The sequence below is a fragment of the Triticum urartu genome, chromosome 3A (assembly GCF_056163025.1).
Source record: "Triticum urartu cultivar PI428250 chromosome 3A, HENAU_Tu73, whole genome shotgun sequence".
NCBI lineage: Eukaryota > Viridiplantae > Streptophyta > Magnoliopsida > Poales > Poaceae > Triticum > Triticum urartu.
Genome location: NC_141875.1, coordinates 533,665,552 through 533,679,301, shown reverse-complemented (window position 1 = coordinate 533,679,301; position 13,750 = coordinate 533,665,552). Strand labels below are relative to the sequence as shown.

General features: G+C 44.1%; 2 protein-coding genes across 4 annotated transcripts; both read left to right on the top strand.

Moving 5' to 3' along the window:
* Window positions 1–2,013: 2,013 nt before the first annotated feature.
* LOC125544936 (nuclear matrix constituent protein 1b) lies at window positions 2,014–7,948 on the top strand. The gene is made up of 8 exons (XM_048708728.2): window positions 2,014–2,393; window positions 3,452–3,661; window positions 3,949–4,202; window positions 4,473–4,743; window positions 4,833–4,916; window positions 4,999–6,674; window positions 6,764–6,986; window positions 7,391–7,948. Exons 1-8 carry the CDS (start codon window positions 2,244–2,246, stop codon window positions 7,526–7,528), a joined length of 3,006 nt encoding a protein of 1,001 aa, XP_048564685.2. The 5' UTR covers window positions 2,014–2,243; the 3' UTR covers window positions 7,529–7,948.
* A 1,802-nt stretch (window positions 7,949–9,750) lies between these two features.
* Window positions 9,751–13,488, top strand: LOC125530770 (uncharacterized). 3 transcript variants are annotated; one of them, XM_048695171.2, is made up of 3 exons: window positions 9,751–10,088; window positions 11,637–12,204; window positions 12,347–13,488. In XM_048695171.2, the coding sequence occupies exons 2-3, from the start codon at window positions 11,653–11,655 to the stop codon at window positions 13,193–13,195; spliced, it is 1,401 nt and encodes a 466-aa protein (XP_048551128.1). In that variant the 5' UTR covers window positions 9,751–10,088; window positions 11,637–11,652; the 3' UTR covers window positions 13,196–13,488. The 3 variants fall into 3 exon arrangements, with proteins under 3 accessions (XP_048551128.1, XP_048551126.1, XP_048551127.1); XM_048695169.2 differs by having other exon boundaries at window positions 11,632–12,204; XM_048695170.2 differs by having other exon boundaries at window positions 11,592–12,204.
* Window positions 13,489–13,750: the final 262 nt, after the last annotated feature.

The window sequence follows — 13,750 nt, the reverse complement described above, 5'->3', positions numbered from 1 at the left end:
TACCACCACTCATCATGTCCACCGAACAACCAGGCGGGCGGGCAGGCTCCTAGCACGGCGCGCACCGGCCAATTTGTTGGGCCCTCCTCCCCACGCCCACACCTCAAACGCGCTGGGCGCCACCCCGAAATCCCACCAAGCTGGACCTCCTCCCACCCGCCAGCTCCCAACAGGCGCTCGGTAGAGCCCATGTCACTGCCGCCCGGGCCCGCGCAGCCCGTGGCCCGCGCGTCGGCGGGACGGCCTCAGGCAGGCTGGCAGAGTTGCAGGCGAAAGCGTCCGTGGAGGAAACGTCGGTCGCTGTTTTCGAAAGCGGCAGCGCTGCGCTGCCTTTTTCGGAGCCAGCCGCCGGGAACGATGCCGAAAGTCCACACTGACGTGTGGGCCATCTTAAGTACTTGACCCCGCGTGTCATGGCTGTCCAGCACACCTGCCGAATGCCAGTGAGCTGGTTTACTTTTTTATTATACGCAGCCGAAAAGATCCCGTCTCCTCGGATGCTTCCGTGGACCAAGCCTACGGTTTGGATTTGTTCCATGGTCACGGGCTACCAGCCAAACGCTACTTTTGGGTAAAGTTGCGATAGCTAAATGCGTGTACTTGTACTGGCTCCCTTCGTTTTGAAATACAGTGCGTATTACTAGATTTTATAAGGGCTGTCTTTTTTTTCCGGGTAGGTTTTATAATATCAAACCTCATAAAAACTGATCAGGTTTATAGAATAATCCATCAATATCTATAGTGTCAAATCAATACTACTGGATTCACACTCAACATTGTAGATATAGAAAATTTTCTATATAAATATAGTCAAAGTTTATGAAGCTTGACTTTAAAAAAAAAACAATGCTAGCTATAATATGAAACCAATGGAGTAGTAAACTTATCCCCGCCTCCAATACTGTTACTTTCTCGACTCCTAGGTAAACGAATGCCGTAGTCCTCATCTCAAATGTATATATATTTATATTTATCAGATTTTTACAACTTTTGTCCAATAAGTTGTTTATACCAGTACATTGTTGTGTTTAGTTATGCAATGCATGTAACACTTAAAGCGCCGGACACCAAACATAGATTGCCGAGTGGTTTGGTTCAGGAAGCAGAGGCTGGTGGCACTTCTTTCGGATGTTTGAGTCAATCACAAACACGAATGTAATAGAGCACCACACGAACTTGCACCTTTTTTCTTTGCTAAAATGAACTTGCACTGTGTATATATGTGGTCAATACTTGTACTGACATGGGTGTTGAAGTTACTCTCTCATACACTTTTTTAACTCATCAACAAAGCTCTCTTGTTTGTTCTTCTTTTAAAAAAGCTATCTTTTTAGTTGTATGCACATATTAATTGAACTTTGCCCAAAAATGAAATCAACATTGTTACACTGAAAATTGTTTGATAAAAAGATGTAGAATGTTCACACCAAGTCAAAAAACGGTATAACAAGTAGGGTATGTGTGGCTAGCAACTTTAAATTTGAATTTAACTCGTGATTTTATTATCTGCTTTTGTGTTAGAAAATAAGTTATTGTGCGTTGAAACTTAAAAGTGAAAAAATCTGATGAAAATTTCAGGCTACCAAAGAATTGTAAAAATTAGTTCTGAATCACAAAGGAAAGTGTGTTGTATGAGATATTTTTTTGGAACAATATGAGAAAAATTATGCATATATAATGGGATTTATAATAGAATAAAAAATGTATATCCATTTTTGAAGCATCACAGCACATCATCCCTGCAAAGGGTAGACATGTTCAAGGCAACATAGCTGGCAAAATATGATCAAAGAAACATGCCCAATTATATTATAATAAAAAATGTAAAGAATAAAGTCTGAAAGTAAACAAAGCAAAGAAATAAGGAAAGAATCTGCTGCCAGCAATGAAATCCCCGTCCAGCCAACGGACGGCCAGGCCAGTGACCAGTCTCTCGGTGCACCGGGTCCATCCAGCCCCCCCTCGCCCGTCTCCCCACCCTGTCTCTCCTCCACCCATCAAACCAAACCCTCCCTCCGCCCACGCCCAGGCCAGGTAAAACCCCCGGACGCGCCCCCAACCCGCCGTGAGCACCCCACGAGACCGACTTGGAAAAGCCAGAGAGGAAAAGGAGACAGAGACGAGGAGGAGGGAGACACAGAGAGGGACGGCGGCGGCGGCGGCCTCCACTTGCCCGGAAAGCGCCGCTGCCCCCGCGGGGATCGCGTGGCCCGCCTCCGTCGAGATCTAGGGTTGCGGCCGGCATGGCCAGCCCTCGGTCGCCCGCCGCCGGCGCCCTCGCCGGGGACGAGGCGATCTGGAGGAAGCTCCGCGACGCGGGCTTCGACGAGGAGTCCATCAGGCGGCGCGACAAGGCGGCGCTCATCGCCTACATCTCGCGTCTCGAGTCCGAGGTACCTCGCTCCCTCCCCTCCCCTCCCCTTCCCCGCCGCGTCGCGTTTCATGGCATGCCGGAGCAGTCTTTCTGGGGCTTCTTTCGGAGAGGATTGGCGAGTCGCTGCGTGGTTTCTTGGCCTCGTCAGGCCAACGGCGGCGTTGTTCCGTGCGCAGATTGGGTGGGAAGACGGCTTCTTGGATTCTGCTCGCAGCCCCGTTTCTTGGTTTCTTTGGCACCGTGGTGCGTGTTGGTGCTGGATGGGTTGCCTGACGATGAAATGCGTCGTTCTGGCTCATTGCCCAGTGTGTCTGTAGGGCGGAGTTGACTGCTGTAGGCATATATTTTGCATATTAGGTTTTTTTGTTGCTGACCTGGGATTGCGTAGATTTTACCCTTTCTGGTTATTGTTTCTTGATACAACGCGTTTCAACTGCTGCAACTATTGTGTCCTTCGTATTGTTCGAGTATATTTTGTTAAGTGCATTGTACTCCTAGACCAATAGTTAGTTTGCAGTGAACCTTTCAACAAAGGTCAGCTGTAGCTTGGTAAGAAAAATGGATTCAACAGAAAGGCTGGAGGGGGAATTACGATGATTATAACAGAGATGGCATTTGCATAAATCTTTTGCATTTCATTGGTGTCAGCATCGAACCGTGCAGATTTGGTGCTAATTTTGGGCAAACATTTTGTTAGCCTTACTCTCATAGAGAATGATTCAGGTTATTTGGATTAATCAAAGGATGTACATTATACTAATGTCCACCTTTGTCTCATAGATCTAACTGTATGAACATTGTACCAAAGTTTCCTATGCTCAATATACTTTGATCTGCTGCAAAGACTCTGTGGAGGCTGATGTTGTTTCAATGGTACTGGTTTGCTAATTGGGTTGCTCAACATGTTGTAGGAACCATTAAGGCTGTCACAGTTAATTTTATAATACGCAAACACTCCCCATCCTGATCCATACCAAAAGACACTGTTTAGTATATGCTGTAAGCCAACTTTTTTTGGGAACTGTTGCATGCCTCTGACTCTCCATATCTCTATTTCGTGCACTTATTTGGCTGTAGGTTTATGATTACCAGCACAACCTCGGGCTAATGTTGTTGGAGCGAAAGGAATTGGTATCCAAGCATGAACAACTCAAAGCTTCTATGGAGTCTGCTGAGATCATGCACAAGCGTGAAAGAGCTTCCCAGCAATCTGCTCTGGCTGAAACAAGGAAGAGGGAAGAAAACCTAAAAAAGAATGTAGGCATTCAGAAGGAGTGTGTTGCTAATGTAAGACTGCTTTTCAATTAAGCTTGTAGAAGCCCAATTCTTTCTATTCTGTAATAACCTGTCACAACTAAATGCTTGCACCATCCATGAATTCGTCAAAGATGGACATTAAATTTATCATGAAAAAAAATGAAGAATGTGATACCTCGAGTTATCATCGACATCATGGTCTCCACTGAATGATTATTTTACTATTATTCTTATGCCAACATTAGACTTCTACGTAAGTTTATGTTCCACTTCATATATCTGCTTAACCTGCCTCTGATTCCATGTTTTTCATGTAGCTTGAAAAAGCACTGCATGATATGCGTGCGGAAACAGCTGAAATAAAGGTTTCCTACGAAACCAAATTATCCGAAGCACTTGAAATGATGGATACTGCTCAAAAGAAATTTGACGAGGCAGAAGAGAAGCTTCTTGCAGCAAAATCTTTGGAAGCAGAGTGCACTCGTGCTCGTAATGCTGCATTGAGAAGTTTACAAGACATGGAAGAACGTGAAGACCAGCTTAGAAGATACCGCCTTTCTAGTGATCATGAGTGAGTATTCAATATCTTGTGGAATTAAGCTGGCCTTTCTAACCAATATCAATATAATAGTCTCTCAGTATATAAATTGGGGTGTATTATGTTCTACTCCCTCCGTCCCATAATGTAAGACGTTTTTTGACACTAGTGTAGTGTTAAAAAACATCGTACATTATGGGACGGTGGGAGTAGTAAATTGTGATGTATGATGTATGTCCATTTCCTGAATATGTTGGTGGGCATCTTTCTTCTTTGCTATCTGAATCGAGTATGTCATTGCAGGTATGAGGCCAAAGAAAAGGATATTAGCTTACAAAGGAAATCGTTGAATGATATGAAGAAAATGTTGCATGAAAAGGAGCAGGTTCTACTGAAAGAACAATCACTTCTTAATCAGAGGGATGAAAATATCGTTGAGAGGTTAGCACGTGTAACTCAGTCGGAGAAAAAGTTAGAAGAGGACAAGGTGATTCTCGAAGCTGAATGGATGTCTCTAATGGAAGAGAAAAACAAGCTGGATCTTAAAATGGAGGCAGTAGCTTCAAGGGAGGAAGTATGTATTGTTTTTACTAATTGTTTTGTTAGCAGCTTTATTTATTGCTAAAATGGCGGAATTTTATATCGCAACTGCTTTGCTCACAGGCTATAATTCAGAAGGAATCCTTGCTTGACAAACGGGAGAGTGAGCTGTTGATTTTGCAAGAAACAATTGCAAATAAAGAAAGGGTAGGTTTCTCCAGTTTACATTGTAGATGATGTGTGCAAATGAGTTTATACCTCTTCTAAATCATCCTGACTCCCATTGCAGGTTGAGATTGAAAGGCTGAATCATGAACAAGAAGTGGCCCTGGAGAGGAGAAAGCTTGAGTTTGAAACTGAGATGGAGAATAAGCGCTTGTCTTTTGAGGCGGAAATGGAGACGAAGAGGACATTGCTGGATCAAAGAGAAAGAGCTCTCAGTGAGCAAGAGTTGGCATTTGCTCAGAGGGACCAAAATGTTGACATTCGGCTTGCTGAATTAGCAAGCAAGGAAGAGGCCATAGCAAGGAGAACAGATGAGTTGAATGACGAGGAAGGAAAGCTCCTCTCTCAAAGAGAAGCGTCATACATTGAGCTGCAAAAAGAAAGAGAGGAAGTACATAAGATGAAATTATATTTGGAGAAGGAAAAGGTTTTCTTTGAAGAGGAGAAACGGGAAGCAATTCAAGCCCAGCAAAATCTTGCAATAACCCAAGCAGATAGAGATGATTTGCTTACTCTACAGATCAAACTTAAAGAAGAAATTGACAATCTTAGAGCCCAAAGAACAGAGCTCGTGGCTGATGCCGATAGGCTGCAAGCAGAAAAAGAAAGGTTCGAGATTGAATGGGAGCTGTTTGATGAAAAGAAAGAGGAGCTTCAAAAGGAAGCTGCTAGAATTACTGAAGAGCGAAGAGTAATGACAGAGTATCTCAATAATCAGTCAGACATCATCAAACAAGAGAAGGAAAATTTGCGTGCTGAGTTCAAGAAGAATTCAGAAACCCTCTCCTGTGAACATGAAGAGTTCATGATTAAGATGCAGCAAGAACATGCAAGTTGGCTGAGTAAGATTCAACATGAGAGGGAAGATCTTACAAGAGACATTGATAACCAGAGAATGGAATTACTGAACTTGGCCAAGGCAAGGCAGTTGGAAATCGATGCTGATTTAAGGGAAAGAGAAAAGGAGTTTGAGCAGAAAAAATCCATGGAGCTCGAGCACATAAATTCTCAAAAGGTGATGATCATGTCAAAACTAGATCATGTTGCGCTTGAATTGCAGAAACTTGAGGATGAGAGGAAAGAGGCTAATTTGGAGCGTGAAAAGAGAGAGCAAGAGCTGTCTGAGATAAAAAACACCATTGAAGCCCTTAATAATCAACGAGAGAAGCTGCAAGAGCAAAGAAAGCTCCTACATTCAGACCGAGAATCAATAACAGAACAAATTCAGCAACTTGATGTGTTGAAAGAACTGAAAAGCGATTCTGAGAACAAGCAACTGTCTTTGATAGAGTCTGAAAAGTCAAAGATGAACTATACTGGCCTCCTTCCTTGTGGTGAAGCTCATAATTCAACTCCTAAGAATTGTTCTGCACCAAAGCTTCTTGAAAGGAAACTAGAAGTGTCACCTTCAGTCTCAACACCAGTATCTTGGGTTCGAAAATGCGCTCAGGTGATATTCAAACGCTCTCCTGAGAAGAGTTCTGGTCATGATAATGGTAGACTTCTTGATAATGGTGTACCAAAAAACCTTCGGAAAACTGTTGACATCAATGGATCACTTGCTGATGAGCTAGGCGACCAAGCTGGAGAAATACCTCAAGTTGTTAATGGTGCAAAAGTTGGGAAGAAAAGGAATTATTTGTTGTCATATGATCCAAGTGAAGCTTTAGAACCAAGGCGGAAGTACCAAAGGAGCACTATTCAGACAGTAATTGGAGGGGAAATTACTTTGAACAACTGGTATACTTTATTCTAATCAACTATAGTATCTTTATGCTAATTCCTGCCGAGTTTTTTTTTTACTGCATTAACACGTCATATGTTGCCAGCCCATCAGTTCTAGAGGAGAAGTGCTCCAAAAATGAACATGATGCCGCCCCACTTGGTGTATTATCTGGCATCAGCAAGGATCATGAATACAGTAATAAAGGGCCACAGAACCTGAGAATACCAGTAGACTCAGCTTCATCTGATGATCTGGTCTTTGCAAATGGGAAAGCGGATAATTCAGATTTTGCTGACGAGGATGAACCTTCAGAAGAGATCACAGTGGTAACTGCTCTTTCCTGATGTGTTTGCTCCTCTTCAGTTAATAAATATTGTCGAGTGTCGTAATAAACTTTGCTTATGTTATTCTAGTTCTTATGTCTTGAATGTTATGTATTTAGATTTTTGCTTCTTTACCTAATTTTGTGCTGAACGAGATAACTCTGACCTCCAAGTCTATCCTGCCAGCTTGTTTAACTTGTTGCTGATTGTTTAGCTTACATTTTTAGATCTTATATATCACACTGCTCTTCTTGTTAATTGCTTTAGCTTGCAAGTTTTGAATCTTATGTAATGTTGCTGCTAATTGTTTAGCTTATCAACTGTCCGGTGCCCCTGTATTTTGGATCTTAAATATCACTGCTAGCGTGCCCTTGTGCCTTACCGTTTTGATGCTTTATCCTTTGTAGTCCGCAACCGAACCAACTACTGGAGCACTTGAAGGCAGGGATGAGCATGATGAAGATAGTGATGACGAAGATGAAGAGGAAGAGGAAGAAGAGAAAAGTTCGTCAGCGAAGAAGTTGTGGCGTTTTCTCACCACATGAGTAGCAGCTTCCCCGGTAGTATAGTCATACAGAGCTGACTGTAGGCTGACAGTTACCTCTTATGAAGTTGCTTTGCTCTTAGCTCCATTTGTGTCTCCACCTTTCGGGTTGAAAGGTTGGGTGCTTGTTGGTTTTGTGTGCCTATGAGCAGCGGAGGTTTTGGAAGCCGCTGTGATGAATCACGCCATGCATGTGTTCTTTTTTTTCACATCCTGAAGGCTTCAACGTGTAAAGTGGTTGATAGCTTGTGGTTTGTGTCAAATTGATTGGGGGTGTAGGAACAGCCCATATGATGAGTATTAGTGCCGTTATGGGTGGTGTGATAGTCGCCTGTTCAGTGCTCGTTCAGTAGGTGATTTTTATTCTCTTGATGTGTGACTCGTATGGTTGTCTTGCAAGAAATTTGTGGCTTGTCTCATCGATGCTGCTGTGGTTTCTTCGAACACCCGGTTGCTGCTTGGTGTTGTTTCGACTGTTGCAACATTGCATTGCATCGCAATAGGATTGCTTGTTGGAGATAAGCAGCATGCTGACTAACAAACAGGGCCACGTCAGGTCAGATGTTAGAGATAAGAGTTTAGTTTTGCAGAAATTTATAGCAATATTTTTGGGACATATTATGACACATAGGTTTATAATATGATATGCATAAATTTACAATACGCAAATCATCAAAGGTTTCTGTGATTTCATATCTTTAGCAGAGCATTTTTCTTCTACTTTCTTTGATCCATATTACTTGTCGCTGCTTTAATACAATTTTGTTGCATTTTTGAGCTAAAAAGCAGTTAGATTTAGGGCTGGCTAAAAAGCAGATGTAGGGCCGACAATTTGTTTTTCTCCGTGAAAAAGAAGTGGAAAGATGATGATGAGACGCATGAATCAGGAGGGCTGGTGGGTGGCACTACACATGACCATCGCGGCGCGCATCCCCTTTGCATTCCTGCTTAAATCTTTCCTGACTCCTTTTTATTTGCTCTCCCACATGTTAATTTCAGACTTTGGGGTAACGTTATGGCGTGATGATTAGTGGTCAATGTCCGACGGGAGGGTTCCGTTGTTAGTCGTTTCTTTGAGATTTGTTAGGGTTTGTGTCCTGTTCAGAAAGGCGAGACGGCAGTGGCTCCCTGAAGATGGAATAAAGGTCTCCCTGCCTGGCCCTGTTTCGATGGTGCATCTAGCATCGTTGGTGGGCGTGTGGAGCTGTGTCTCCAGCGGTTCTATTCTCGGTGGATTTGCTCAGATCTGGTTGTTGTTCGTCTATGTTCGTGTGTCTTCGGGTTGGATCCTTTCGATCTACATTATTCCTTATCGGTGGCGGTTGCTGTTCTGGTGTGCTGGTCCTATGGGGCCTTAGCGCGATGACTTCCTGACTGTCTACTACAACAAGTTATGCCCGACTCCGACGACGGAGGGACGATGACCGCGGCGTGTCTTCGGCTCGCTCAAGTGCTTGTAGTCGTCGCTAGGTGGTCTACGTATCTGGATGTAATCTTTATTATTTTTGGTGTTTGTTGTACTGCCATGATTAAAAATGAATAGATTGGAAATTTTTTCGAAAAAAATATACGGAGCAAAACAATAAGTACCTAAGTAGTGCATCATATTCTCCCATTCATTTTTCTTACTTCTCGGATCCATATTACTTGTCATTGGTTTAGTATAAAAGTTGGTTTAGTACAAGTAAATATGGATTAGAGGGAGTACTCCAAGTTAAGTGTGAGAAAATTTAAGATGGTCTCTCTTACCTTCCATGATGTAAGAGGACAACTTAATCCTAGCCCTCGATATTTTAGCCATCGATTCATTCTAGGGCAATTTCGACTATACAAATATGGTAAGTATACGGAGAAATAAAAATAGGAAACATATTTGATAGATTGATTTCTCTTTCCAAGAAGATATTTTCCTTCTGCTAAAAATAAAAACTTTACACTATGTACTATGTTCGTTCAAAATAAAGTACTCTTATGACACATACGTGTATATTTTTTGTGAGGTACGGAGTACATGTGTATATTACTACATCCTAAAGTACAACTTTTCTTAATCTTAGAAAATCCAACGGTTTTAGAATACAAGCCAAGCGATAGCATATCTGAATTTCGTAATCGGATCATGAAAAGTTAACGGCTCATATTGATTCAGGATCATCTTTAAAAAAAAAACTTAAAATAAAATAGTGCAGCGTACTCCTATGCTCCAGTTCATTTCCCTGACTCCGAGCTAAGTGGGCAGCTACTCGGCCTGATTTCCTACCTAACATCGCGTGTCACGACCTCAGGCAGGCGTCTCCTCCTCTCCACCCTCACCGCTCACCGGCTCCCGCTCTCCAGGCCTCCACCGTGCTCCTCCCGCGCTCCACCTCGCCGCCGCCTCCTCTTCCCAGCGCGCCGCCGCCCCGCTGCTCCTTCCCACCCAGCGGTCCGCTCTTACATCTCCCCTGAGCCGCCTTACCCCGACGACGACACCATTGGCGGCACGGCCGCGCGACGGTGATTCAGCGCGGTGACATGGTCGAGTAGCGGCGCCAAGGACCATGCCAGCGGCCGTATCCGCGGTACGTACCACGCACTTCCTGTTTTGTGCCTGTAGGCTGTAGCGAATCGTGCAGCGAAATCAGGGGAGCGAATTCGAACCCCGATCTGGATCGATCGAGCGAGATTGGTACTTCAAAGGACTGCTGCAACTGTAATTTCGGTTCGGTGCTAGTTGTCACTTTTTGCTTTTGGGTACTACCAGCACTAGTTCGACTATCGCTCAGCTGCATTGACTGAAATCATACTTGGGTAACTTCGGTCACCTTATTTGAGGGCGTAGCTCTGACCTCTGAATTTTGCGCTGAAGCAACTGAGAGGAATTGCTTAGTTCAATTTGTAATTCAACAGTAAAAAACGTTCAGCGGGAACAGAGTGATAGGTTACTTCTGAATCTTTTATTGCATCAGTCAGAGCATTCACTGCAGACAACCATGCAACGAAATTACAGCAACTAATGGATTGCTTAATGCTTAAAAATATTATGGGTTCATGATTTCCGTGTCTTTATATTACTAGTTTCTTTCGTTTTGCACCACTGATTATGGAGTGCCGACGAATTTGCATATGTTTGTGTGTTCATAACTTCACAATGCATGAAATCCCGAACTTAAGTTGCGTGATGCTTAAAGAATCTAACAACTACTCCCTCCGTCCCAAAATATAAGAACGTTTTTGACACTAGAGTAGTTGCCTGTGAACTATGCTGAGAATTATGGTACTAGTGCATGCCGTGCTTTTCTCTTGCTTCCATTTCTACAGGTGTGAAGTGTAGAATAAGCGTGATAGTTAGGCCTGTTAAGTTTAGAGAAAAAGAGAGAAATGAGACTTGTTGTATTTACTTTGACGCAAAGGGTTATATTCCCTCCGTTCCTAAATGTAAGTCCTTTAGTGATTTCAATATAGACGTATGTTGTTCGTATTGAATTCTCTAAAAAGACTTATATTTAGAAACGGAGGGAGTAGTACAAGAGGTGGAATACCACATTTATTGTAACACACAAACACACACTAACTGGGTAACTACCCTCATATTTCGGATACCTACCCTTACACATACGACATATGGGTGTCATCCTCACACACTCGGGTGCTACCCTCACTACCTCTAACACCCCCCTCAAACTCTAGGCGGATGAAGGATGAATGAGCCTTGAGTTTAAAAGTGCGGAAAGAGACGCCACTAAAAAAAATTGGAACCAAGTCTTGAAATCTTCATCTTAGTGTTCAACCTGTTACAACTTTACAAGTTACTAATGTGATCATTCGTTCCTTTAATCTGTGCTAGATAAAACTGGTTGATCAGATTCTTGGTCTACCTCGCTCTGGATTTTTAAAGTTTGGCTAATTTTCATCATGAATATCTTGCCGAATAAGGCTATCTACGTATATGATTAAGTTGGAACTACTTCACTCATTTGATCCACATTGATCCATGATTATTCTGTCCGGTATATAGGATATTAGCTGTTTTACTTATTTATTTCTTTGCTCTCCATGATTAAATCTGTTCCAACATTTCACAGTAAAGCATAGTGGATTTATCGCTGCAACTTTCTTATGAAGGTTAGTAGAGGGAGATCGAAGATGAGGAATACGCAGCGAAAGCCATCTATTCTCAACTTCGATGCTGGATGCGGATCTTCCTTATCTTTTATTGTAATAGGCTTGGTGGGATGCACCCTCATTGCCTGCCTATTTTTCATCGGCCATCAAGTAAAAACTGGGCATGCTCATAGCTATCCCAGCCATCTGCCTGCCACCAGAGAATTGGAAGAGGTTGAGGAAGAGCACTTTCGGTTGCCACCTCCTCACAAGGTGAATCCTCGTGCAGTGAAACGTGCAGTCAAACGTCGGGGCTCTACCAAGGTTTCAAAGATCATCGATGATTATCTGGATGGGTCCTCAGCATTACACGACATATTCTTTCCTAGCGAAACAACTGCTGTGAACCCAACAAAAGGCAGAAATGACAGCATGTACTTTTATCCCGGTAGGGTGTGGCTGGACACCGATGGAAATGCCATTCAAGCCCATGGCGGTGGGATTCTGTATGATCACAATACCGCGACATACTATTGGTACGGAGAGAACAAAGATGGACCAACCTATCAAATTCACCCTGAAGGGGCACACCGGGTCAGTGCAAATTTCTAACATAATATCAGCCTTAAGCGTTATTTGTTTTTCCAGCAACCTTTCCTGACGCGACTCTGGTTTTTTATTGATTGCTTCTTAGTAGCCTGTGCACTGATACTTGCCTTTGTTTGCAATTTTTCAGGTAGACATTATAGGGGTAAGCTGCTACTCCTCGAAGGACCTATGGTCATGGACTCACGAAGGGATCGTGCTTCCCGGAGAGCGTACCAATATCACACACGACCTTCATATATCAAAGGTTCTTGAGAGGCCCAAGGTGATATATAATGACCGCACTCGGCAGTATGTCATGTGGATGCACGTCGACGACGGCAACTACACTAAAGCATCCGTCGGTGTGGCCGTCAGCAGATCCCCCACAGGCCCTTTCAGTTACCTCTACAGTTTCCGGCCACATGGGTTTGATAGCAGGGACATGACGATCTTCAAAGACGACGACGGCATGGCCTACCTCTTCTACGCTTCTCGGGGCAACACCGTGCTTCATGTCAGTCCACTGACAAATGATTATCTCAACGTCACATCGGCGATGAGGACAATATTGGTGAGACGGTTCAGGGAGGCTCCGGCCGTGTTCAAGCTCAGAGGAACCTACTACATGATCACCTCACGGTGCTCGGGCTGGGCTCCGAATCCGGCGCTGGCACACGCCACGCACAAGATCATGGGGCCATGGGAGACGCTGGGGAACCCGTGCGTCGGAGGCAACCACTTCCTCCGGCTGACGACGTTCCTGTCTCAGAGCACCTTCGTGCTCCCCCTCCCTGGCTTGCCGGGCACGTTCATCTTCATGGCAGACAGGTGGAACCCGTCGGATTTGCGTGACTCCCGGTATGTGTGGCTGCCCTTGTCCATTGGAGGTCTGGCGGACGAGGCGCTGGACTACAGCTTCGGGTTCCCGTCGTGGTCGAGGGTGTCGATTTACTGGCACAGGAAATGGCGACTCCCTGAAGGTTGGAGGAAGAGTTAGGCCTGAATTCTACCATTGGCATGGCGATAGTTATATATGACACAGCATCAGTAGGTGGAAGCAATCTGGGTGCAGATGCAGTGGTGATTGTTCAGGGTCTTGCTTGATGTATCCAACGAATGCAATCTGAGACTAGATGCCTTTTTTTTCTACGGTGAATCTTAAAGTAGATACGAATATACGATAGAATCAGCTCATGAAATTTCAGAATTGTGTGGCAACGTAACATCAAAACACAGCCCGGTTGGCTCAGTTTGGAAAGCGATTTGAGCAAAGAAGCCTCAGATGTTCAACTCTTGTTAGTGTAATAATGCTGCACAGATGCTTGGGTCTGAATCCTGTGGCTCTGGGGCATATATATAGATAGGTAAAGCAAGAAACCGAGCACCGACACACTCCGGCTCAAGCCGCTGCTCGTGCGCATCAGCAGAGGCGTCAGTGCGCCCCCAGGACCAAGATTGTGTGTGTGTGTGTGGGGGGGGGGGGGGGGGGGGGGGGGGGTGATGAAGTCCAATCTGTGCAAACTTAATTTTGTACTACTGTACTACTTCCTCC

Excerpts from the sequence above, each read along its gene's own strand:
- LOC125530770 (XM_048695169.2), top strand. The coding sequence starts at position 10,068 with ATGCCAGCGGCCGTATCCGCG. Across the intron at positions 10,089-11,631 it reads TGCCAGCGGCCGTATCCGCG|GTTAGTAGAGGGAGATCGAA; the intron begins GTACGTACCACG and ends TTTCTTATGAAG. Across the intron at positions 12,205-12,346 it reads ACCCTGAAGGGGCACACCGG|GTAGACATTATAGGGGTAAG; the intron begins GTCAGTGCAAAT and ends GCAATTTTTCAG.
- LOC125544936 (XM_048708728.2), top strand. The coding sequence starts at position 2,244 with ATGGCCAGCCCTCGGTCGCCCGCCGCCGGCGCCCTCGCCGGGGACGAG. Across the intron at positions 2,394-3,451 it reads TCTCGCGTCTCGAGTCCGAG|GTTTATGATTACCAGCACAA; the intron begins GTACCTCGCTCC and ends ATTTGGCTGTAG. Across the intron at positions 6,987-7,390 it reads CTTCAGAAGAGATCACAGTG|TCCGCAACCGAACCAACTAC; the intron begins GTAACTGCTCTT and ends TATCCTTTGTAG.